This window comes from Moschus berezovskii, chromosome 10 (genome assembly GCF_049115385.1).
Source record: "Moschus berezovskii isolate FMDL1 chromosome 10, NW_MosBer_1.0, whole genome shotgun sequence".
In the NCBI taxonomy this organism is placed as follows: Eukaryota; Metazoa; Chordata; class Mammalia; order Artiodactyla; family Moschidae; genus Moschus; species Moschus berezovskii.
In genome coordinates this window covers 109,526,810-109,546,458 of record NC_142469.1, presented here as the reverse complement: position 1 = coordinate 109,546,458, position 19,649 = coordinate 109,526,810, and the positions used below count along the sequence as shown (strand labels likewise).

Sequence of the window (19,649 nt, the reverse complement as noted above, 5' to 3'; positions counted from 1 at the left end):
GGCACACACAGGGCACACACGCACACTCTCAGGCAGACGCACGTCAGGGCACGCACACTCACTCTGTCACACTCGCACACGCAGGGCACACACAGGCACACACGCCTGCTAGAAGCGGCTTTCCTGGCAGACGATTGCATTGTGTTCTGTGCCATCTATGGAATGACTTTTTGTGGTTTTCTACCATTTTATAGCGTATTTTAATGGCGTGATTGAGGTATGATTTACATGTTATCAATACATTCAAGTGAACAATACAGTGGGTTGGTCAACGCAGGACCGTGCCCCCGCCGTCGGACCGCAGCACGTCCCCCACCTGTGGCCGCCTGCAGCCGGGCAGCACGGCCCTGCTTTCTGCCTCCAGTGTGGCCTCTGTGCGCGTGTCATGGGCTTGTGTAAATCGGGTTCTCCGGTTAGCATGATCTTTTGGCATTTGTCCACAAGCCAGTACTTGTCTCCTACTTACTGCTGAATGGTTTTCCTGCGTCGTTTTGTGAAACCTGTATTTTATGGGCCTATGTTTTGGAAGCTTTATTTCTGAAACACTCTTGGTAGGCCCGTCTCGTGGCAGAGGACAGACACCAGGATCCAGAACCCGGGGCAGAGCCCTGGGCTGTTCTCATTAGCTGCCCCGTGTGTGTGTGTGTGTGTGTGCAGCCCCAGGGTGTGTATGTGTGTGTGTGCAGCCCTGGGGTGTGTGTGTGTGTGTGCAGCCCCGGGGTGTGTGTGTGTGTGTACCCCGGGTGTGTGTGTGTCTGTGTGTGTGTGCGCAGCCCCGGGGTGTGTGTGTGTGTGCAGCCCCGGTGTGTGTGTGTGTGTGTGTGTGCAGCCCCAGGGTGTGTGTGTGTGTGTGTGTGCAGCCCCGGGGTGTGTGTGTGTGTGTGTGTGTGCAGCCCGGTGTGTGTGTGTGTGTGTGTGCAGCCCCGGGGTGTGTGTGTGTGTGTGTGTGTGTGCCCCAGGTGTGTGTGTGTGTGTGTGTGCAGCCCGGTGTGTGTGTGTGTGTGTGTGCAGCCCCGGTGTGTGTGTGTGTGTGTGTGTGTGTGTGTGCCCCAGGTGTGTGTGTGTGTGTGTGTGCGCGCAGCCCCGGGGTGTGTGTGTCTGTGTGCCCCGGGTGTGTGTGTGTGTGCCCCGGGTGTGTGTGTGTGTGTGTGTGTGTGTGTGCGTGCAGCCCCGGGGTGTGTGTGTGTGTGTGTGCCCTGGGTGTGTGTGTGTGTGTGTGTGTGCCCCGGGTGTGTGTGTATGTGTGTGTGTGTGTGTGTGTGTGTGTGTGTGCCCCGGGTGTGTGTGTATGTGTGTGTGTGTGTGTGTGTGTCTGGGTGCGTGGCTGCCGCCGCTCGGACACTCATGGGGAAAGGCCGTGCCTGTGTGTGTGTGTGTGTGTGTCTGGGTGCGTGGCTGCCACCGCTCGGACACTCATGGGAAAGGCCGTGCCTGTGTCCGTTCTTCTTCACGGCAGGACCATCTGTGGCTCACAGATCATCGCGGGCGGTGAGGCAGGCAACCACGGGCACGTGCAGGGGTCAGGGGTTAGCATCTGCTTTCTGGCTATTCAGCCATCTGAAAAATCCTCAAGTTGCAGGTTAAAGGGACACGCACATCTTGGAGGAGAGCCGGACTGCACTGACCCTGGAGACAAAAGGCAGGGCGGCAGGCTGTTCAGAGTCCCTGTGACCCCCACAGCGGGCGGGGGCAGGGTGGGCAGTGAGGGGCAGACAGAGCCCAGAAGGCTTTGCATCTCCCAGCCCATGCCTTCCAACCCCTGCAGGGCCAGACATAAGGACAGCGGAACCGAGTGCCCCAGACCAGCCAGCCGCCCTCCAGGGGCCTCCTGCCTGTGGCCTGGAAGCCTCTCCCAGCCCCTCTCAGAGGGAGCAGCTCAAGGCCCCCCAGGCTCACCCGGGGACAGACACTCGGCATGCTGGCCCACAGAGGGGGTGGAAAACACCTGTGGGCCTTCCATTCCCCATGCTCTCCTAGCAGCTGAGAGGTCAGGAGCTCCGCTCTTCAGGGGCCCTGCCGGCACGGGGCAGAGACCCCAGCCTGAAAGCCAGGGCGGCCTTCGGGGAGACCTTGTCTGGGGACTGGCCTCGCTATCTCTGGGTTCTCCTCCCTCTAGGTGTGAGGGGAGGCAGGGAGCCACAGGCACCCAGGGCGCCTGCCCCTCGGGACGCCCCTCCAGCTCCTCCAGGCTTCCCCATGGCATCCCTGGGTCTGCAGTCCATGTCGGGGGCCTTGGGGCCACGCCCAGTGACCCAATCTGGAGGAGGAGGTGGTCCGCTGGGGAGAGGGGTCAGCAGGAGCAGGGTGGAGCCAACCGCCGTGTTTATTTGCATTCCAGGCATCGCGGCTACTTAGGAGCCTAAACCTTGGCCTGGCCCCAATGCTGGCATTTTCCCAGCCAGGAGCTCACGGGGCGCCCGTCCCCAACAGCCGGCAGCCGCCTGCAGCCAGACGGCAGAAAAGGGCCCGGTGCGTGGGGACACGCGGCCCCGTCCCTCTGGTGACACGCAGCCCCGTCCCCCTGGGGGCACGCCGGCTGCTGGTGCTTCCCAGCCCTGACGAGTCCTCCCTGCAGAAGCAGACGGAGGGTCCCAGTCCCGAGAACCGCGTGCGACCGGCGGGATGACAGCGGAGCTCCGGGACGTGCTCGTGCTGCTGCCCACACGGGAGCGGCTGCGGCTGGCCATGGGGGTGAGTGTGGAGGGGAGCAGGGCGGGGTTCTGCCTGGGGACAGCATGGGTTCTACCTCCACCGCCCACCGCCCACACCCTGGAGAGACGGACTCTGGCTCCGGCCGCTTTCACACAGCCTTTGTCCCCCTTGCTCTGCAGCCCCGGCTGTGGCTGAGGCTGAACATAGCCTGGAGCTGGTGTCAGGCCGTGTCCTGGGGCCGAGGGCTGCCCGGCGCCCCCGCGTGCCCAGTGTCCTGCCCTGCGGGCCCAGTGTCCCGCCCGGCGCCCCCGCGGGCCCAGTGTCTTGCCCTGCGGGCCCAGTGTCCCGCCCGGCGCCCCTGCGGGCCCAGTGTACTGCCCTGCGGGCCCAGTGTCCTGCCCCTGCGGGCCCAGTGTCCTGTCCGGCGCCCTGCAGCGCCCAGTGTCCTGCCCCTGCGGGCCCAGTGTCCTGTCCGGCGCCCTGCAGCGCCCAGTGTCCTGCCCGGCACCCCCGCGGGCCCAGTGTCCCGTCCGGCGCCCCTGTGGTGCCCAGTGTCCCGCCCGGCGCCCCTGTGGTGCCCAGTGTCCCGCCTGGCGCCCCCGCGGGCCCAGTGTCCCACCCGGCGCCCCTGTGGTGCCCAGTGTCCCGCCCGGTGCCCCCGCGGGCCCAGTGTCCCGCCTGGCACCCCTGCGGGCCCAGTGTCCCGCCTGGCGCCCCTGTGGTGCCCAGTGTCCCACCCGGCGCCCCCGCGGGCCCAGTGTCCCGCCCGGCGCCCCCACGGGCCCAGTGTCCCACCCGGCGCCCTGCGGGCCCAGTGTCCAGCGTCTTTGTGGGTTTATTTTGCTCTGAGGGTCCCATCCCTTCTGAAGCCTCATCCCAGGACCTGAGGGTGGGGAGGGGTGTGGGGAGTGGATCCAAGGGCAGCTGAGTCATAGGACAGGAATAAGCACTACAGCGGGTTAGGGGACCAGGCTGAGACCCAGGCGATAAGAGTCAGGCCCCTCCCGCCCTATCTGTGAGTGACCATGAGGTCCTGCCTGGGGGAGGAGACCGCAGTCCGTCTTCCCAAGAAGGGGAGAAGTCACAGGGGTGGGGTGCTGGGAGGGAGGAGGCAGCCCTCACCTGGCCCGAGCGATTCTGATGTCGGTCCCTGACTGTGAGGAGGAAGCTCCTGCTTCTGCACCTCCTTCCTGGGAACGTGGGGTGAGGGGCCTGGGGGATGGGGGCGCAGGAAGCTGCCGTCCACAGGGACGCGTCTGTCTCGCGTGCTGGCACGGGTGCTCAGGCCACGTCCGAGGAAGACGGACTCTGTCTGTTTCCTCACTGCTCACCGGCCTGTCTTAGTTGAGTCTAGAGGCACACAGAAGGGCCTAGAAAGCTGGCTGGTCCCTGCGGGGCGTCCGCACTGAAGGGCCTTTGTTGGTGATGGTGTTCTATCGCTCAGTCGTGTCCGACTCTCCGTGACCCCATGAACCACAGCACGCCAGGCCTCCCTGTCCATCACCAACTCCCGGAGTTCACTCAAACCCATGTCCACAGAGTCGGTGGTGCCATCCAACCATCTCATCCTCTATCGACCCCTTCTCCTCCTGCCCTCAATCTTTCCCAGCATCAGGACCTTTTCAAATGAGTCAACTCTTTGCATCACGTGGCCAAAGTATTAGAGTTTCAGCTTCAACATCAGTCCTTCCAATGAACACCCAGGACTGATCTCCTCTAGAATGGACTGGTTGGATCTCCTTGCAGTCCAAGGGACTCTCAAGAGTCTTCTCCAGCACCACAGTTCAAAACCATCAATTCTTTGGCGATCAGCTTTCTTCACAGTCCAACTCTCACATCCATACATGACCACTGGGAAAACCATAACCTTGACTAGATGGACCTTTGTGGTCAAAGTTATGTCTCTGCTTTTTAATATACTATCAAGGTTGGTCATGACTTTCCTTCCAAGGAGTAAGCGTCTTTTAATTTCATGGCTGCAATCAGCATCTGCAGTGATTTTGGAGCCCCAAAAAATAAAGTCTGACACTGTTTCCACTGTTTCCCCATCTGTTTGCCATGAGGTGATGGCACTGAAGGGCAGCTGTGGTTTGTGAAAAAGCAGAACTTACGTGGGAGGGGCCTGGCGAAGAGCTGGCTCCCTGAGGGCTGCCCTTGGGGCGGGGCGAGAGGGACTGAAGTGCCACTGAGGCGTCTCTGCTCAGGGACACGCTTCTGGTTTGGAGTGGAGGCCCCAAGCCCTGTGTCCCCATCCAGCGAGCTGGTTGTGGGTCTTCAGGGAGCTCCCTGTGTCCTTAGAGCTGCCACCAGCCTTGGGGAGGGGCAGCGGGAAGACTCAGCGGAGGAGGGAGGGAGCGAGAAGCTGGGTGTGGGCCCCGCCCACATGAGGGCATCAATTCCCGAGGGTCGTGTGCTCCCTGGCTCTGCAGGGACCCTTGGGGGCAGGTTCCCTGGAGGACGCCCGGCCAGAAGAAAGGTGAGCCATGGATGCAGGCACGGAGCTTGGCTGTGATGGACCCCACAGGCTGGCCTCCAGCACCTGCAGGCTCCCCGCCCAGCCCCGTGAGACCAGCTTACTTCCAGGCGAGCGCACGGGCGGCCCCAGTGTTAACCTGCACCGCGGCTTCACGTCAGCGTCAGCAGACGATGGCTGGGAAGACCCAGATGGTGAATCACCATCCTTGCAGGCTGAGGGACCGACCCTCAACAACTCAGATGGACAGTGACAAGCCCAGCCCCCCAGGAACTGACCACTAAGAAGCGGGATGCTCCTCTGACTGAAGACAGACCAGGTGCCCTGATGACAGACCTTCTCAAAGTCCCAGGAGCCACGGCCTCCCTAGGAAGCCTGCAACAGCGTCCTCGGACGCCCCGGGCCAGGCCCCACACTCAGCACCCGGGACACTGCGCTCCAGCCCCCGCGGAGGCCCAGGGTGAACGGGTCCACCACCTGCAGCCTCCACAGCTGGCATCCCACAAGGACTTGGTGCTGCACGAGAGCTTCCATCTGTCGGGCCCAACCACCAGCCCGGGAAACGCAGAGGACGGAGGCCCAGAGGCACCCGGGAGACGTGTCGGCCATGGGGGACAGCACCCGGGTGCCCCAAAGTCAAGGCCTTGAGCTCCATCCAACCAACAAAGCATGAAAACGCTTCGTGAGACCACTGGAAATTTAAACTTGTGGGATGTTTGGTATAATGGACGTTTTAGGCGGACTGAAACGTTTTCGGATAATGGAAAGGAGACTGGCTAACAGTTGAGCGAGCACACGCCCTCTTCTGGGCACACGCGGGTGAAAGGGCCACTTGGGCTCTGAGCATGCAGGGTGGACACCCACCCAGGACAGGCCGGTGGAGCTGGGAGGGGCCGGAAGGCCGCAGGGCTAGGGGCTCGGCCTGGGCCCTGGAACCCAGTGGGACGGGCCTGCAGCGGGAGTGGGGCGTGGCGAGTCACAGACCCCCCACACACACACACCACAGGCTCCTTTCAGGGGTGCCCAGACCCCAGCCCCACTTCCAGGAGTGGCCTCGCGATGTTGGCTTGGGGGGGAGAAAGACTAGTGGGAGGCGTGGGGGCACCCACGCTTCGTCCCTGGAGGGGGCAGGCTCTCTCTGGGGTCGGGAGGCATGGGGGGCACCCAGCCTCCATCCCTGGAAGGGTCAGGTGCTCTTTGGAATTGGGCACCCCCGCCCTCTTTCACAGGAGGCCCACTGCATGCAGGGACACCTCATTGTCAGCCAGGGAGCCTGCGGGGACCCTGAGCGCTGACCCCGCTGGGTGGGAAGCCCCCTGAGCCGGGCCCTTTCGTACCAGCTCTGCTCGGTGGAGCCCTCCTCTGCACGCCCCCCTCCCGGGGGCTGCCCTGCTCTGTGCCAAGTGCCTCCTGCCCCTCCCACAGGTGCAGGCCACTGGGCGCGAGCTCTTCCAGCGGGTGTGCGACCTGACCGGCATCAGAGAAGCGCACTTCTTTGGCCTCAGCGTGGTCAGAAGTAAGCACGCTCCGCCTGGCGACCCCGGGACCCCGACCCCTTCCCAGGGCAGGGGTGGTGGGTGCTCGGGGCAGACGATCCCGGGCCTCTGCCTGGTGACCCCCATGCCGTGTTCCAGGGGCATGGGGCGATTCCACCTCACTGCATCAGAGCACACACATGCTCGCACACGCACACTCAGACACACACATACTCAAATGTCCTCATGCACACACGTTATCACACGCATGCACACCGTCTCACGTGGTTACATGCTTACACGTGCACACCCATGCACCACTCACGCTCACACTCACAGTATACTGACACACACACACGTTTACACGCTCTCACACTGTTGCACACAGGTACACCCACGGTGGCACTCCTGTGCCTGCACACACTCGCACACTCCCAGCATGCTCTACTCAGGCCCTGCCTCTCTTCATAGACAACGAGCACGTCTTCATGGATCTGGAGCAGAAGCTCAGCAAATACTTCTCCAAGGACTGGAAGCGAGAGACACGCAGAGTAAGTCAGCACGCCGGGCGGGAGGCTGGGTTGCTAGCCCTCGAGCGGCCCATCCCCCGGGTTGTGGCCTGGAGTCGGCGGGGACAAGGAAGTCGGCCCTGAGCGGGCAGGGGAGTGCCCTGAGTGTTCTGGACGCTTGCTTTCCCTTCTAACAACGTGACATAAAGCCACGAGCCGCCCGCAGGATGCACTTGGGCTCGGGCTGGTCTGCGGGGATGGGGGTGGCGGCTCTGACCAGCCACCAGGCAGCGGTCAGCCCCGACCCCAAGCCCTCACTGTGGCCTGCACGCCACACTTCCAGCCCCAGGGCTGCAGCAGGCCAGGCGCCCCCTTCGTGGCCTTCCTCGGGGTGCAGTACTATGTGGAAAACGGAAGGCTCATCAGGTAGGAGCTCGCTGTTCCCACGCTGCCCCGGAGGTGAGGAGCTGTGAGGCCGCGGCCCCTGAGGCTGGAGGGAGGGGGGGGCAGCCAGCGTTTCCAGTCAGAGCGTGTGAGGACTGGGGTACAAACGACAAGCCCAGGTGTTTTTATGCCTTGCGGTGGGGCTTTTCCCCAGCAGGTGCGGCAGGGTCTCAGGGTTCCTGTGCAAGTGGGGGGCCACCTTCCTGCCGGTGCCCTGCTGGGCAGGCACACTGCAGGCTCCTCCTGTGCTCCTGGGCTGCGTTCCTGAGAGAACCCCCCGGAGCCTGTGTGGGGTAACAGGGGCCCTGGAAGCTGGACCTGGGGACAAGCAGGGCCTGGGTCCAGGAGCCATGCCCCAGCAGGTGAGCAGAGCCCCCACAAGCCTCCCCAGGTGTGCGAGGTTCTGGAAAAGTCTCGGGGCGATCAGGCAGGTTTGGGGGAGGGAGGGTGGCCCTGTGCCATGGGGCCAGTCGCGCCAGCAGTGTTAGATGTGGACTTGGCCCTCTCCCCCCGCCCCCCACAGTGCGGGCAGTGAGCAGGGGAGAGGGGCCCACTCGGGGTTGTGGGCGGCTGCAAGCAGGTCTGCAGGCCGGTCCCTGGGCCCTGCTCACCCGGCTTCTCAGGAGCCGCACGTCCACCTGTGCCTGCCCCGCCGCCAGGCCCCGAGGGCCGGGGGTGTGACCGGTCGGGGTCCAGGAGGCCGAGGGACGCGGGGATGACCCCTGAGCCCCGTCCGCCCGCCCGCAGGGACCGCGCGGCCCGGCACCTGTACTACCGCCACCTGAAGGAGCGCGTGCTGCGCTCGCAGTGCGTCCACCGCGAGGAGGCCTACTTCCTGCTGGCCGCCTACGGGCTGCAGGCCGACCTGGGCAACCACCGCCGGGCGGCGCACGCCGGCCGCTACTTCCAGCCGCAGGCCTACTTCCCGCAGTGGGTGAGGGTCTCTCTCCCCGCCGGGGGCGGGGGTGAAGGGCAGGGCAGCGGGTAGGGGCGGGCCCGGTCCGGGCTGCGGGGGGGGACGGGGAGTCTACTGGGGGCGGGGGAGGGGAGGCATCCACGGGGGGTGGAGTCCACGTGGGGGCGGGGACCGCGGGGGCGGGGAGTCCACGTGGGGGCGGAGTCCACGGGGGCGGAGTCCACGGGGGGCGGGGAGTCCACGGGGGGCGGGGTCCACGGGGGGCGGGGAGTCCACGGGGGCGGGGTCCACGTGGGGGCGGAGAGTTCACGGGGGCGGAGTCCACGGGGGCGGAGTCCACGGGGGGCGGGGAGTCCACGGGGGGCGGGGACCACGGGGGGCGGAGAGTCCACGGGGGCCGGAGTCCATGGGGGGCGGAGTCCACGGGGGGCGGGGAGTCCACGGGGGTGGGGGGACCACCGGCGGGGGCCACGAGGGGAGGGGCGAGTCCACGGGGGGCCGATGGGGTCCACCGGAGAGGGGCGGGCACAGGCTGGACAAGGCTGCAGCTCCCCCCACAGATCATCGCCAAGAGGGGCAGCGCCTACGTCCTCAGACACGCGCCCGCCCTGCACCGCGAGCAGCGTGGCCTGAGCCCCCGGGAGGCCGAGCTGCGCTTCATCCGGGAGGCCTGCCGGCTGGAGGACGTGCCAGTGCACTTCTTCAGGCTCTACAAGGTTCGTGCGCGATGGGTGGGGGCACGCCGCCAGGGCCAGGAGAGGCCGAGCCACCGGGGCCCACCAGCACGGCGGGACGGGGAGGGGCAGCAGTGTCCCCACCGCCGTCCGTGGACCACGATCCTGACCCAGACCAGAGGGGAAGTGGGAGGAGGCCTGGGGACCCCACCTCAGCCCGCAGACTCCCGGATCCACCAGTGAGGGTCGTGAGGGGGTCCACGGGCCTAGACCTCACTGACATCCGTGTTCCTTTAGGATAAGAAGGAGGACCGACCCACCGTCATCCTGGGCCTGACGCTCAGAGGGGTGCAGGTCTTCCAGGTGACTTCAGGGGCCTTCCCGCCCCCTCCCGCCCCCTCCCCGCCCCCAGCGCTGGCCTTGCCCCTCCCCTGGCTGACTGTGGACACGGCCCACCTTGCTGTCTTGCAGGAGGTGAACCGCATCCCACAACTGCTCTACGACTTCCCCTGGCCCCACGTTGAGAAGCTGGCCTTTCTGGTGCGTGTCCGAGGGGGTCAAGGTTAGGAAGTGGGCCTCCGCCCCCAGGGGAGCCTGGCAGATGCTTGTCCTGCAGGGTGTTGACCAGACACATCATCACCCAGGAGTGCAGGCCCAGCCTGAGGTCTGCGTCTGAGGGGGTCAGGCCGTGGAGACGGCCCCCGCCCTGGAAGCGCCCTCCTGAGAAGCCGGCTGTGCGGTTGTCGTCACCAGGAGAGCTTCTGACTCCTGGGTGGGGACAGTAAAGGGGTCAGGAAGGGGCCACGGAAACCCTACACCATGGGCTCCACTTCCAGACCTCACAGCTGGGCCTGGCACCCAGTGGGGGCGGAGGGTGGGCACGCCCACCCTGGCCATCGGCTGCTTCTCTGGCCTCAGGCACCCCCCCACGCCGTGGGCCCAGGGATCCAGACCCCCAGCCCAGCACAGAGGGCCCCACGTTACAGCTGCTCTCAGCCCCCCACACCCCACCAGGTGAAATCAGGCAGCGAGACAGACCGGGAGGGAGCCTCCCAGCCCCAGGCCTGGCGATGCGCCGCCTGGTTTCCTTGTGAAGTCACAGCCATCTCTACTCAGGGCGAGAGGTTCGAGCTCTGGCCACACGGGCAGCCCGCGGCCCGGAGACTTGTGTACCGCACGGGCTGTGCCTGGCGCTCCCGCCACCTGCTGCACCTGCTCCGCACCAGCCACCAGCTGCACCTGGGCCTGCAGCAGGCGCGCCAGCAGCTCCAGCAGCTGGAGGAGGCAGAAGGTGGGCGCCATCCCAGCCCGCAGGCCCTGCGCGAGCGAGCATGTGGGGCCCAGGCTGAGACACCAGAGCCCTGGGGCAGAGAGGATGAGGCCGGGTGGCGGCTTCCGCCTGGGGCCCGGGCAGTGACGGTGGACACGGGGGCCTGGTCTCGGGTGGCACTTCCTCCCCCCACCGCACTGGCTTGCAGGGCCTGGCGGCGAGCCAGACCCCAGGGCCTCCACCCAGCGTGCGGCCCCTGGGCCTCCCGCGCTGTTCTCATGCCATTGCCCCTCCCGCACAGAGAAGCAGTGCTACCGGGAGTCCTACATCAGCGACGCGCTGGACGCTGACCAGGACCCCAAGCCGGCCGGCAGCGGGGACCGCGCGGGGGCAGACCTATGTCCCCCAAGTCTCCGCTCGTGCCTCTCGGCCGGCAGCCCCTGCAGCTCCCACACACCGGCCTTCGAGGTCGACCCCCAGCAGGCAGGGCCCGCGGAGCCGGGGGAGATGTCGGTGGACGAGCCTGAGAGGTTCGCGGCGCTCCCCGCAGAGGAGCCCCCCCGCAGCCCGAGCACCAGCCAGAGCAGCCCCAGCACAGTTGGCGGCGGCAGAGGTGGGTGCACGGGGGACACCCGGGGCCAGGGGATGGGGAGCATGCCGCCTGGCTAGACCCCAGCTGGGCCACTGCTGCGGGGACTGCTGGAGGCCAGGGTGTGCGTGATCTGGTTCCTGGGCACTCGGTCACATAGGAGTCCCTACACCAGGGGACGGACGGGGAGGGGCAGGGAGTACCGGGCTCCCAGCAGCCACGGTTGGCGGTCCCTCGGCCTCCTGCAGCCGGTCCCTCGCAGGGAGCCCGGCCCAGCCAGCGCCCCTTGTTAAAGACCCCACCGTGGGAAGGCGTTCCGCCAGTTTTCTCTCTTGCAGCCCCCAGGGTTAGCAGAAGTCATGTGACGGAGTCCACCTGTGGGAGCTCCAGGACCAAGTGTCCACCACCTTAGCGTGGGCTCCCGGTCCTCAGAGACGCGTCCACAGCAGGTCTGGGAGTGGGGAGCCCTGAAGGGGTCACCCCAGGAAGGTTACAGTGACTCTGCCAGTCCCTGGGTGTCTTACCACCTTGGAGAGTGGACGTGATGGCTGCATGCCTCAGGGGCCGGCCACCCAGGTCCACCGAGAGTCACCCAAGGTTAGACAGGGGCACCCAGCACCACCCAAGGCCACCCGGAGTCACTCAGGTCATCTGGGGCCACCCAGCATCATTCAGGATCACCCAGTGCTACCCAGGGTCACCCGGGGCCACCCAGGGTCACCCAGCGGGTTTGGGTCAACCCGCCCTGTCCACTCTACCTTCTGAGTGTCTGGTCCTCTGGTAAAGGACAGACTGGTCTCTATGCCCGAGGCGTTGTCCGAGCGTGTGGTCTGCGATCCAGCGTGAGCAGTAATGTCAGTAATAGTAGCATGGTGTCTTCCTGGACATCAGAGCTTGGACACCCTCAGTGGCCAGCGTGGAAAGATGGGCAGCGGGAACTGGCAGGTGGGCATGGGGGTGGGGGGGCTCCTGGGGGACCATCTTAGGGGAGGAGCCCAGGTCGCCCACAGAAGCCGTTTCTTAAAGGGGCTCTGGCCCCTTGTGTGGGAAACGTGTGTGACAGTCTCTGGGGTTGCAGGTAACCTGCAGGTGGGGGTCCGGGGTCACAGCCCGCTGCTCTGCGACCCCAGGCCTGGGAGGAGGAGGGGGCATGCGAGCCACAGAGGTGCCCAGTCTGGTCTCCGAGGTGGGTCCCGGGGTGGGCCCCCCTCTACTGGGAGCAGAGGGCTGTCCCCAGGCCCTGCTCACACCCCCTTACCCCCGCAGCCTCCCCGCAGCAGCCGCTGGCCGTGGTGCAGGTTACGCTGGTCAGCATGAGGGCCCCGAGCGCTGAGGCCACCCCGTACCAGGTAGGTCCCCCCTTGGGCCGGGCAGCCGGCTCTCTCCCTGCTCTCCAGTCCGGTCAGGGGCCCCCCAGAGGGCCCACGGGAGACTTGGTGGGCAGTGGGGGGTGGGTGAGGCTTTGGGGGACAAGGCAGGTGGGGGACTGAGAGCCTGGCCTGGAGTATGGGGGTCTTCCTGGCTGCGTGCAGGAGTTAAGCGGGGTGGGAATGGAAATGGAGGCAGACTGCGATGGGGCAGCTCCTCGTCATCCCTGCCTGCAGATCCTGGAGGCCGGGGCGGCGGCTGGACACCAGCACAGCCGAAGCCTGGATCCCACGCGCCCCGAGCCCGCCCCGCGCCCGGCACCCCGCAGCCGTGCCCTCAGCCAAGCGCTGGAACCCGGGCCGAGGGGGTCCGTGAACTCCCTGTCCCCCCAGCTCTGGAAGGACCAGCTCCCGGAGGAGTTTGTGGTGTAGACGCCTCTGGGGGTTGCTTCACCGCAGCAGGGCTCAGTCCACGCCACCCACTCCACTTGCTTGGGTCTCTGTCCCTGCAGCACAGCTCCGTCCACTAGGGGCTCCGCCCGCTCCCCCAGCTCAGTCCCTCTGTCCATCCAAGCCGCCCCCCCGAGGCCTCCACCTCCCTGGCCGCACTGAACGCGGCCTCTGGCGCTGCCCCCTTCACCTGCAGAGGTGCGGGCCAGCTCTGACCTCCAGGCCTGGAGGTCCCCAGCAGGCCTCACCTGCCCTGCTGTGGGGATCACGGCTAGTCTGAGCTCCTTCCATCCGTGCCTCCACGAGGCAGAAGCCAAAGTTTGGGGGTCCTATCCCTGCTCAGTGGGGTGTGGGCTGACTCCAACCTGCAGCGAAGGGGTCTTAGCAAGCTTCCTGGGAGCCTGGAGCTCAGGGTCACTGTCATGGTTGCTGCGCTGGCCACAGGCTCCCCAGCCCACACTGTCTGCAGCGCCTGCCACTCACAGTCCTAGGCCTGCTGGACAGAGGCCCCTGGGGGAGGTGTGGGCCCAGCTGCATCACCCCAGACCCCCAGCGGACCCCACCCTGTCCGCTGTGTGTACACAGGACGCACCAGGCCTGGAACCGCGGGGCTGCGTGGACACTGGTCCCGGGGGCTCGTGAATCTGGCGATGGGAAGCGGGAGGGGCAGGCTCAGCCACGGTCCCCTCTGAGGGCGTGGAAGGAATGTTCCAGAAGGAAGCCCTGAGTGTCCTCCTTTCGTGTCACAAGTCAGGCTCTGAAAGAGGCCCCTCCCCACCTCCAGCCCCAGGCCGTCTGGATGTCAGGCAGCCCTGGCCTCTGGTCAGGTCAGCCCTGGTCACCACCACCCCTGGGCCGTTTGTGGCCACCACCCCCTCCCCACGTCAGGAGGCCAGATGGGAGGTGGGGGGAGATGGGGCGAGACCTCCCCCTGAGCTTCACCACCTCTTTGCTTGGCATCCACTGGCGGCTGAACGGCTGAGTGGAGTTTCACAGGGATTTCTGGAAACGCACGCTGAGTGGCTTTGACCCTGGCTGGAGGCTGCACTGGGGGTGACCGAGAGGTGGGTGAGGCCCAGCGTCCTGCTTGGGGTCGGGCCGCCGGGTGAGGGGCGCCGGGAAGGCGGCTGCAGGTGTGCTGTCTCCCGTCAGAGCCAGGGCAGCTGCCCCCGGGCTGAGACACGGCCCCCACCATCCCACCCAGAGGGCCCTGCGTGTGTGGGCCCTTCTCTAAGCCGTCCACCTGGAGGCCGGTGCAGAGGGGCTGGGCTGGGCCCAGCTGGGGCAGGGACTGGCCTCACGCTGGCATTCTGTTTTCCCAGACGTTCTGGTGCACGTCTCACCTGCTTCCTGACCCCAGATGGGCCCCTGCCTCCCTTCCAGAGGCTCTGGGCGGGCCACTCTGAACAGGTGGGACTCCACGGGCAATGCCAGCCTGAGGCAGGTGACAGGCAACGTGGGTGCGGGCGGTGTGGCTCAACCTGCTACAGGTCCTCTGGACTCCCCCTTGCACACCTCTGCCCTCTTTGTCTGGTTGCACTGACCTGTGTGGTTCCAAGCGCTGTGCCCGAGATGGCACCGTCCCCCCAGTTCTGCCTGGGTGTGAGGACCACACAGGCACGGACGGAGCCTGAGCCCAGGGGGCAGAGGGTACAGCCCAGTCTTAACTGGGCCTCTGGGTCCTTACTGTAAAAGGAGTCTTGTTTGTGCACACACCGGGCACAAATAGCTGGATGCCGGCCCGTGTCTGCACCTGGACGGCTGTGCTGGGTGGACAGGGAGGTGTGGCCACACTGGTGCCCAGTTGCCCGGGTGAAGGTTCCTGGGCTTCACCCTGTGAGTAACCAACTCTGTGTGATGGGAGGAGCTTGGCAGGAAGGCCAGCCCTCGACATTGGAGCTCACGTTGACCTATTTCCTTTTCTGAAGAAGTATGACAAGAAACCCACCCTCACCTGTGGTCTGGGGTTGCTGAAGGGGCTGGCCGGCAGATTGGCCTGGGTCAGTCAGGGCAGCCTCTCCCCTAGGTGGGGGTCACCTAGGAGGTCAGGTGTAGCCTGGCAGGTGGCACACGGAGGCAGCCCTCCCAGCGTGCAGCACGGTCAGCATCAGGGTCAGCTGTGGTGGTGCTGGACCTCCGGGGCCGCCCGTCAGTCCTGGGAGCAGGGGGTGCCCACACGCCCGGCTGGGTTCCTGTGAACAGGGCTCCTGAGGACACCCAGCCTGTGGCCACACGAGCAGGCGGCAAGGACCGCGAGGCAGGGCCGGGAGGAGGGGGCAGGGCACCCAGAGCCCTCAGGTAGGGGCGCAGCCCTGCTTCTCTGCGAATTCCCGAGGTCACACCAGGACGGTCCTCGTGGTAGGACACAAGGTCACATCTGCCCCTATCCGGAGTCCACGATGATCTTTTTTCCTTTAAAGAAGCTTGTGAGAGCGAGAGCCCAGCCCGATGAACTGCTTTGCTGTAGCGCAGAGCTGAGCGTCAGGTTGGGGCCAGGACCCACACACACCCCTAGGCGTGCCCGCGTGTGCACACAAACGCAGGCACACGTGATGAGTGGACACGGAGCCGAGGAGGGACGCCCCCTTTAGAGCTTTCAACCCAGCGCATGAAGTGGGGCGGCCAGCACAGGGCGCTGTGGCCCTGGAGGCGGGGCTGCCTGTGGAGGGGGCGTGTCTGCACTGAGGGGCGGGGCTCGGGGCGGGGCCTGTTGGAGAAGCCCGTGGCGGGGGCGGGGCTGCACTGAGGGGCGTGTTCCGGGGCGGGGCCTGTTGGGAGGGGCGCGCTGTGGCCTTGGGGGGCGTGGCTGCTTGCGGAGGGGGCGTATCTGGGAGGAGAGGGTGAGTCTGGACGGAGGGGGCGTGTCTGGGCTGAGGGGTGTGTCCTAGGGCGGGGCTTGTTAGGGGAGGCGTGGCCCTGGGGGCGGGGCTGTCCAGCCCATGGAGGGGCGTGTCTGGGTGCAGTGGGCGTGTCTGGACAGAGGGGGCGTGCCCGGGGGCGGGGCCTTTCGGGGGAGGTGTGCCGTGGCCCTGGCGGGGGGCGTGTCTGAGCACAGCAGGCGTGTCAGGGCGGGCCCTGTTGGGGGAGGTGCCCGGTCTCCCTGGGGGCGGGGCTGCCTGCGGAGGGGCGTGTCTGGGCAGAGGGTTGGGGTCCGGGGCGGGGCCTGTTGCGGGACAGCGCGTCCAGCCTGCCCTTCTGTTACCCTGATCCAACCCAGCCCGGCGGAGGGTGGCCAGCCCCAGGGCCGAGGGAGGCCGGCGCAGCACCCTGTGTCCTCGCAGACGGAGGCACTGCTGCTGACCCAGAAACCACCAGAGCTCTGTTCCTATTTCTGCGTTCCCTCTGGGCCTTGTGGAGACGCAGAAAACTGTGCCCAGTGTCCACTCAGCAGCAGGCCATCCGTGGTGGTTAGGCAAGTACCGGACGGTCAGAGGCTGGGAGGGGCCTCGCTGTGGTCGCCAGCCCGTCCCCCAGCGGACTCCTTTGGTCTCTGCCCACCAGAGGGCAGCAGAAGGCCAGGGCTGGAGCAGGAAAGGAAGGAGGCTTCCTTAGGGCATCAGAAAAACCGTCCTTTCCTTTTGCCTAAATTAGACCAAAGGCCTTTCAGGCAAAGCAGATACTGGAGAGACCAAGGAAGACAGCTGTGAGCGGTGGACGGGCTGTGGTCTTCCCATAAAGCCATCAGGGCTGTGGCTGGGGGCTCTCTCACATGCCTCCCTCCACACTTGTCAGGACGGACAGGGAAGCCCCCAGCTTCCCTCTGGACCCTGAAGGATGGGCAGATGGCTCAGGAAGTACAGGCCAGACATGACCACAGCTGCCCCAGCCCTGCCAACTCACTTTTGATGGAGGCAGAGGTCACACTAGCAGGTCATCCTCACGAGAAACCCGAGGGCTTGCTCAGGGTTTACTCCCGGGCCAGCCACCAGCTGCTGGGGCCTGGGAACCTGCATACTAACGATTCCCGCCCATTTCCCCGGGGAACCCAGCTGCCCAAGGTGCCACCCCACAGGAGAACCAGGAGGCATCCCCCAGCTGTGCTCAGGGGGCTCTGGGGGCAGCCACCCCCAACCCAGGGCTCCTGCAGTGTAGACTCCCCAGAGCCGGGCAGGCAGGGGAGCCTCTGCTGCACCGGGTGGGACAGGGCAGGCTGACCGCCAGGCCGGCAGGGCTAGGTATTGGGCCCCACTGGCATATTCATGTGGTGACACCGTTTGGAAAACTTTGCAGAACCAGGACCTTCTTAACCGTTCAGTGACTCGGCTGGCTGTGTCTCCACTCAACGCATGCTCTTGACCCTCCCCATGGTCATGGTTTGGTGGGAAATACCCACGGGATTCACAGTGACAGCCAGGAGGGCCTCGGGCCGCAGGGTTGGCCGTGGGATCCGGGTCACGTCTTGTAATGACCTTGACCCCCGGTGCTGGGCTGGAGTGGCCAGCCCCAAACCTCAGCATCAGAGTGTTTTCCTGGGTCAAGGACTTGTCAAGGACACACCAGAAAGGGCGGGGGTGCGATTGGACAAACTGGTGGAACATTGTGCTTATTTGTGCTGTTCAAAGGCTTTTTAGAAATTTTAAAGTTGTGACCTGATGGTGTCAAGCTTTTCTCCAAGTGTGTGTCTGCGTAACCCATTCTCTTCCCACAGGAGGCCCTTGTCACCTTCTGTTTACTCACGTAAGGTCAGGCGGCAGGCCCAGCCCACCCAGCCATCAGGACCCCTGGTCTCAGATGGGATGGGTCCCAGTGCCCTCTGCTCCCTGCTTCCCCCATGGGGCTGGATTCCCGTAGACACAAACTCCACTTTCCTCCAAGAGCAAATGGAGAAACATACCCACCATTCATAGACCTTGGCCACTGGGAAAGGCCACGGCACCCTAGGAATGGGCGTGGCTGGAGGTGGGGGCTCAGGGAGGCGGGGTGGGGGCTCGGGGAGGCAGGGCGGGGCAGGGTGGGGTGGGGTGGGGTGGGGTACATCACAAGGACTTGGGCGCTGGGCGGGCAGCTCGGCCTGGCGCTGGGGGAGCGCATCTAGGAGGCAGGTTCCCCAAAGTGACGACAAGGCCCCGAAGCAGGCATCGCCAACCTGAGGGCCGGCAGCTCCTCCCTCAGCTGGGCCCTCCTGGGACGGCAGGATGGGGGGGACCTGGGTCTATGGGAGGTTCTGTGGACACGCCTGCCCCGGGTGTCCGCTGCGCCATGTCCCCGTGGAGGCGCACTGGGAGGGTCACTCAGAGCCTGGCCTGGGGCCGCGCTGTCCCCCGGGGGCACAGACTGCCTCGACAGCCGGGCACTGAACATGTTCACGGGCAGCTCCTTGGCCCCGCAGGGCTCAGGTGTGGCCTGTGGCCGTCTCCACGTGCCCACGGCCCCAGCTCCACCTCCACAGCAGATGCAGGACCGTCAGCAGTCCTGCCTGGGAAGGCTTCCAATCCGCCCCCACCGCCTGTTCCCACTAGTGGGATTCCGAGCCTTGGCCAGCAGGCGAGGGGCTGCCTAAGAACCAGGCTCCCTGGACTTACTTCCACCTGCTTAGGGCCAAGCCTTGAAGCCCTCAGGGCACGTCTCAGAGTGGCGGGCGGGGGTCTCAGGTTGGCCCCGTGGCGGGGCTGGGGTCCTAGGCCCTGCAGTGCCAGGAAGGCCTGTTCCTCAAGCCCCCCGCCTCATCCACACCTGCTGCTCACACCACACCGGACACTCCTGGGCGTGGACCGTGCAGGCGCTGAGCCCGGGGCATCGCCCTGCAGGAAGTCAGGCAGGATCACGCCCGCTGTTTCAACACCGTTCTTGGCAGGAAGGCCAGCGCCATGTGCATCAAGGGAATGCCAGTTTGCTCGTCACATTACTGAGTTTCCGCCGTTCTAGAAAATTCCGTCTCCATGGCTACACTGCTCACGATACCTGAGTTGTGAGTGAAACTCCCATGTTGTTCTGTTTTTGTAGCCACGTTCATGGCAATGGCGCACACAGAAGCATGTCTGCGTCGCCCTTCTGTGTAAACTGTCCTGTCTCACTGATCCACCTCCCGTCGAGCTGACTGTGTTAAAAACCGCGAGTGCAGACTGGTCCCTTCAGTTCCAGCCTGGCCCCACCACTGGGGGCCCCTTCTCCCCAGGGCACCCCAGCTCCCTCTGTCCCGGTGCCCCGTCTGTCTGCCCACTGCCCTGAGTGGGCCTGGCCTGCTGGCTGCCAGCTGGGTGAAAGCACAGCCTGGAGCAGCAGCAGGAGGCCGAGAAGGCCGGTCAGTGACCTTGCCCTGGGCCCGGCCCGTCCCAGCCGGCATCCTCGGGCTGGTAGCTTCCGTCAGGGCCCTGCCAGGCACACCCGCACTCAGACAGGCTCAGACTGAAACGCTTTCCCCGACGTTCAGCGGGGACAGGCTGGAGGCAGGATGCACTGAAGCCGTTTGGGCCACCAGGGCCGCCATTGGCCGCGACGGCTCCAAGCCTGTTTGGGCCTCATGTCCACACCAGAACCCACCGCAGGCCCAGGGCTGGTGGTGTCTGCAATTGCCCTGGGAAGCCCCCTTCCACCCCCAGGGCTGGCCCCTCTGGTCCCTGGGGAGCTGCGTCCTGGCAGCCGGGACATGCGGGAAGCAGCCCCTGGCCATCCCCTCCAGAGGCCGCCACCCTCCCGTCGTGGGAGCCCTGGTGGGATCCAGCCTGAGACACTGGGGATCACTGTGGAGAGGAGGTCCCCAGGCTGGGCCAGCGTATGCCCCCTTCCCAGAGGTGCTGGCTGTGCCGGGCGCTGACCCAGGCCCACGTCAGCCCACCCCTGAGCAATCACAGCATCTCTGCCCGGCCGTCAGCGTTTCACTCCATCACTTT

At 65.7% G+C, this 19,649-nt stretch overlaps 1 protein-coding gene across 1 annotated transcript; it reads left to right on the top strand.

Moving 5' to 3' along the window:
- The first annotated feature begins 2,622 nt into the window (after positions 1 to 2,622).
- FRMD1 (FERM domain containing 1) lies at positions 2,623 to 13,807 on the top strand. The gene is made up of 12 exons (XM_088840956.1): positions 2,623 to 2,691; positions 6,551 to 6,641; positions 7,072 to 7,151; positions 7,459 to 7,535; positions 8,301 to 8,487; positions 9,030 to 9,185; positions 9,441 to 9,506; positions 9,615 to 9,683; positions 10,260 to 10,434; positions 10,715 to 11,026; positions 12,269 to 12,351; positions 12,607 to 13,807. Exons 1-12 carry the CDS (start codon positions 2,623 to 2,625, stop codon positions 12,799 to 12,801), a joined length of 1,560 nt encoding a protein of 519 aa, XP_088697082.1. The 3' UTR covers positions 12,802 to 13,807.
- The last annotated feature ends 5,842 nt before the right edge of the window (positions 13,808 to 19,649 follow it).

Bases quoted from the DNA above. Each gene is read 5' to 3' on its own strand.
- FRMD1 (XM_088840956.1), top strand. From the start codon at position 2,623: ATGACAGCGGAGCTCCGGGACGTGCTCGTGCTGCTGCCCACACGGGAG. The intron at 6,642-7,071 runs GTAAGCACGCTC...CTCTCTTCATAG, and splicing joins TGGCCTCAGCGTGGTCAGAA to ACAACGAGCACGTCTTCATG. The intron at 12,352-12,606 runs GTAGGTCCCCCC...CCCTGCCTGCAG, and splicing joins CTGAGGCCACCCCGTACCAG to ATCCTGGAGGCCGGGGCGGC.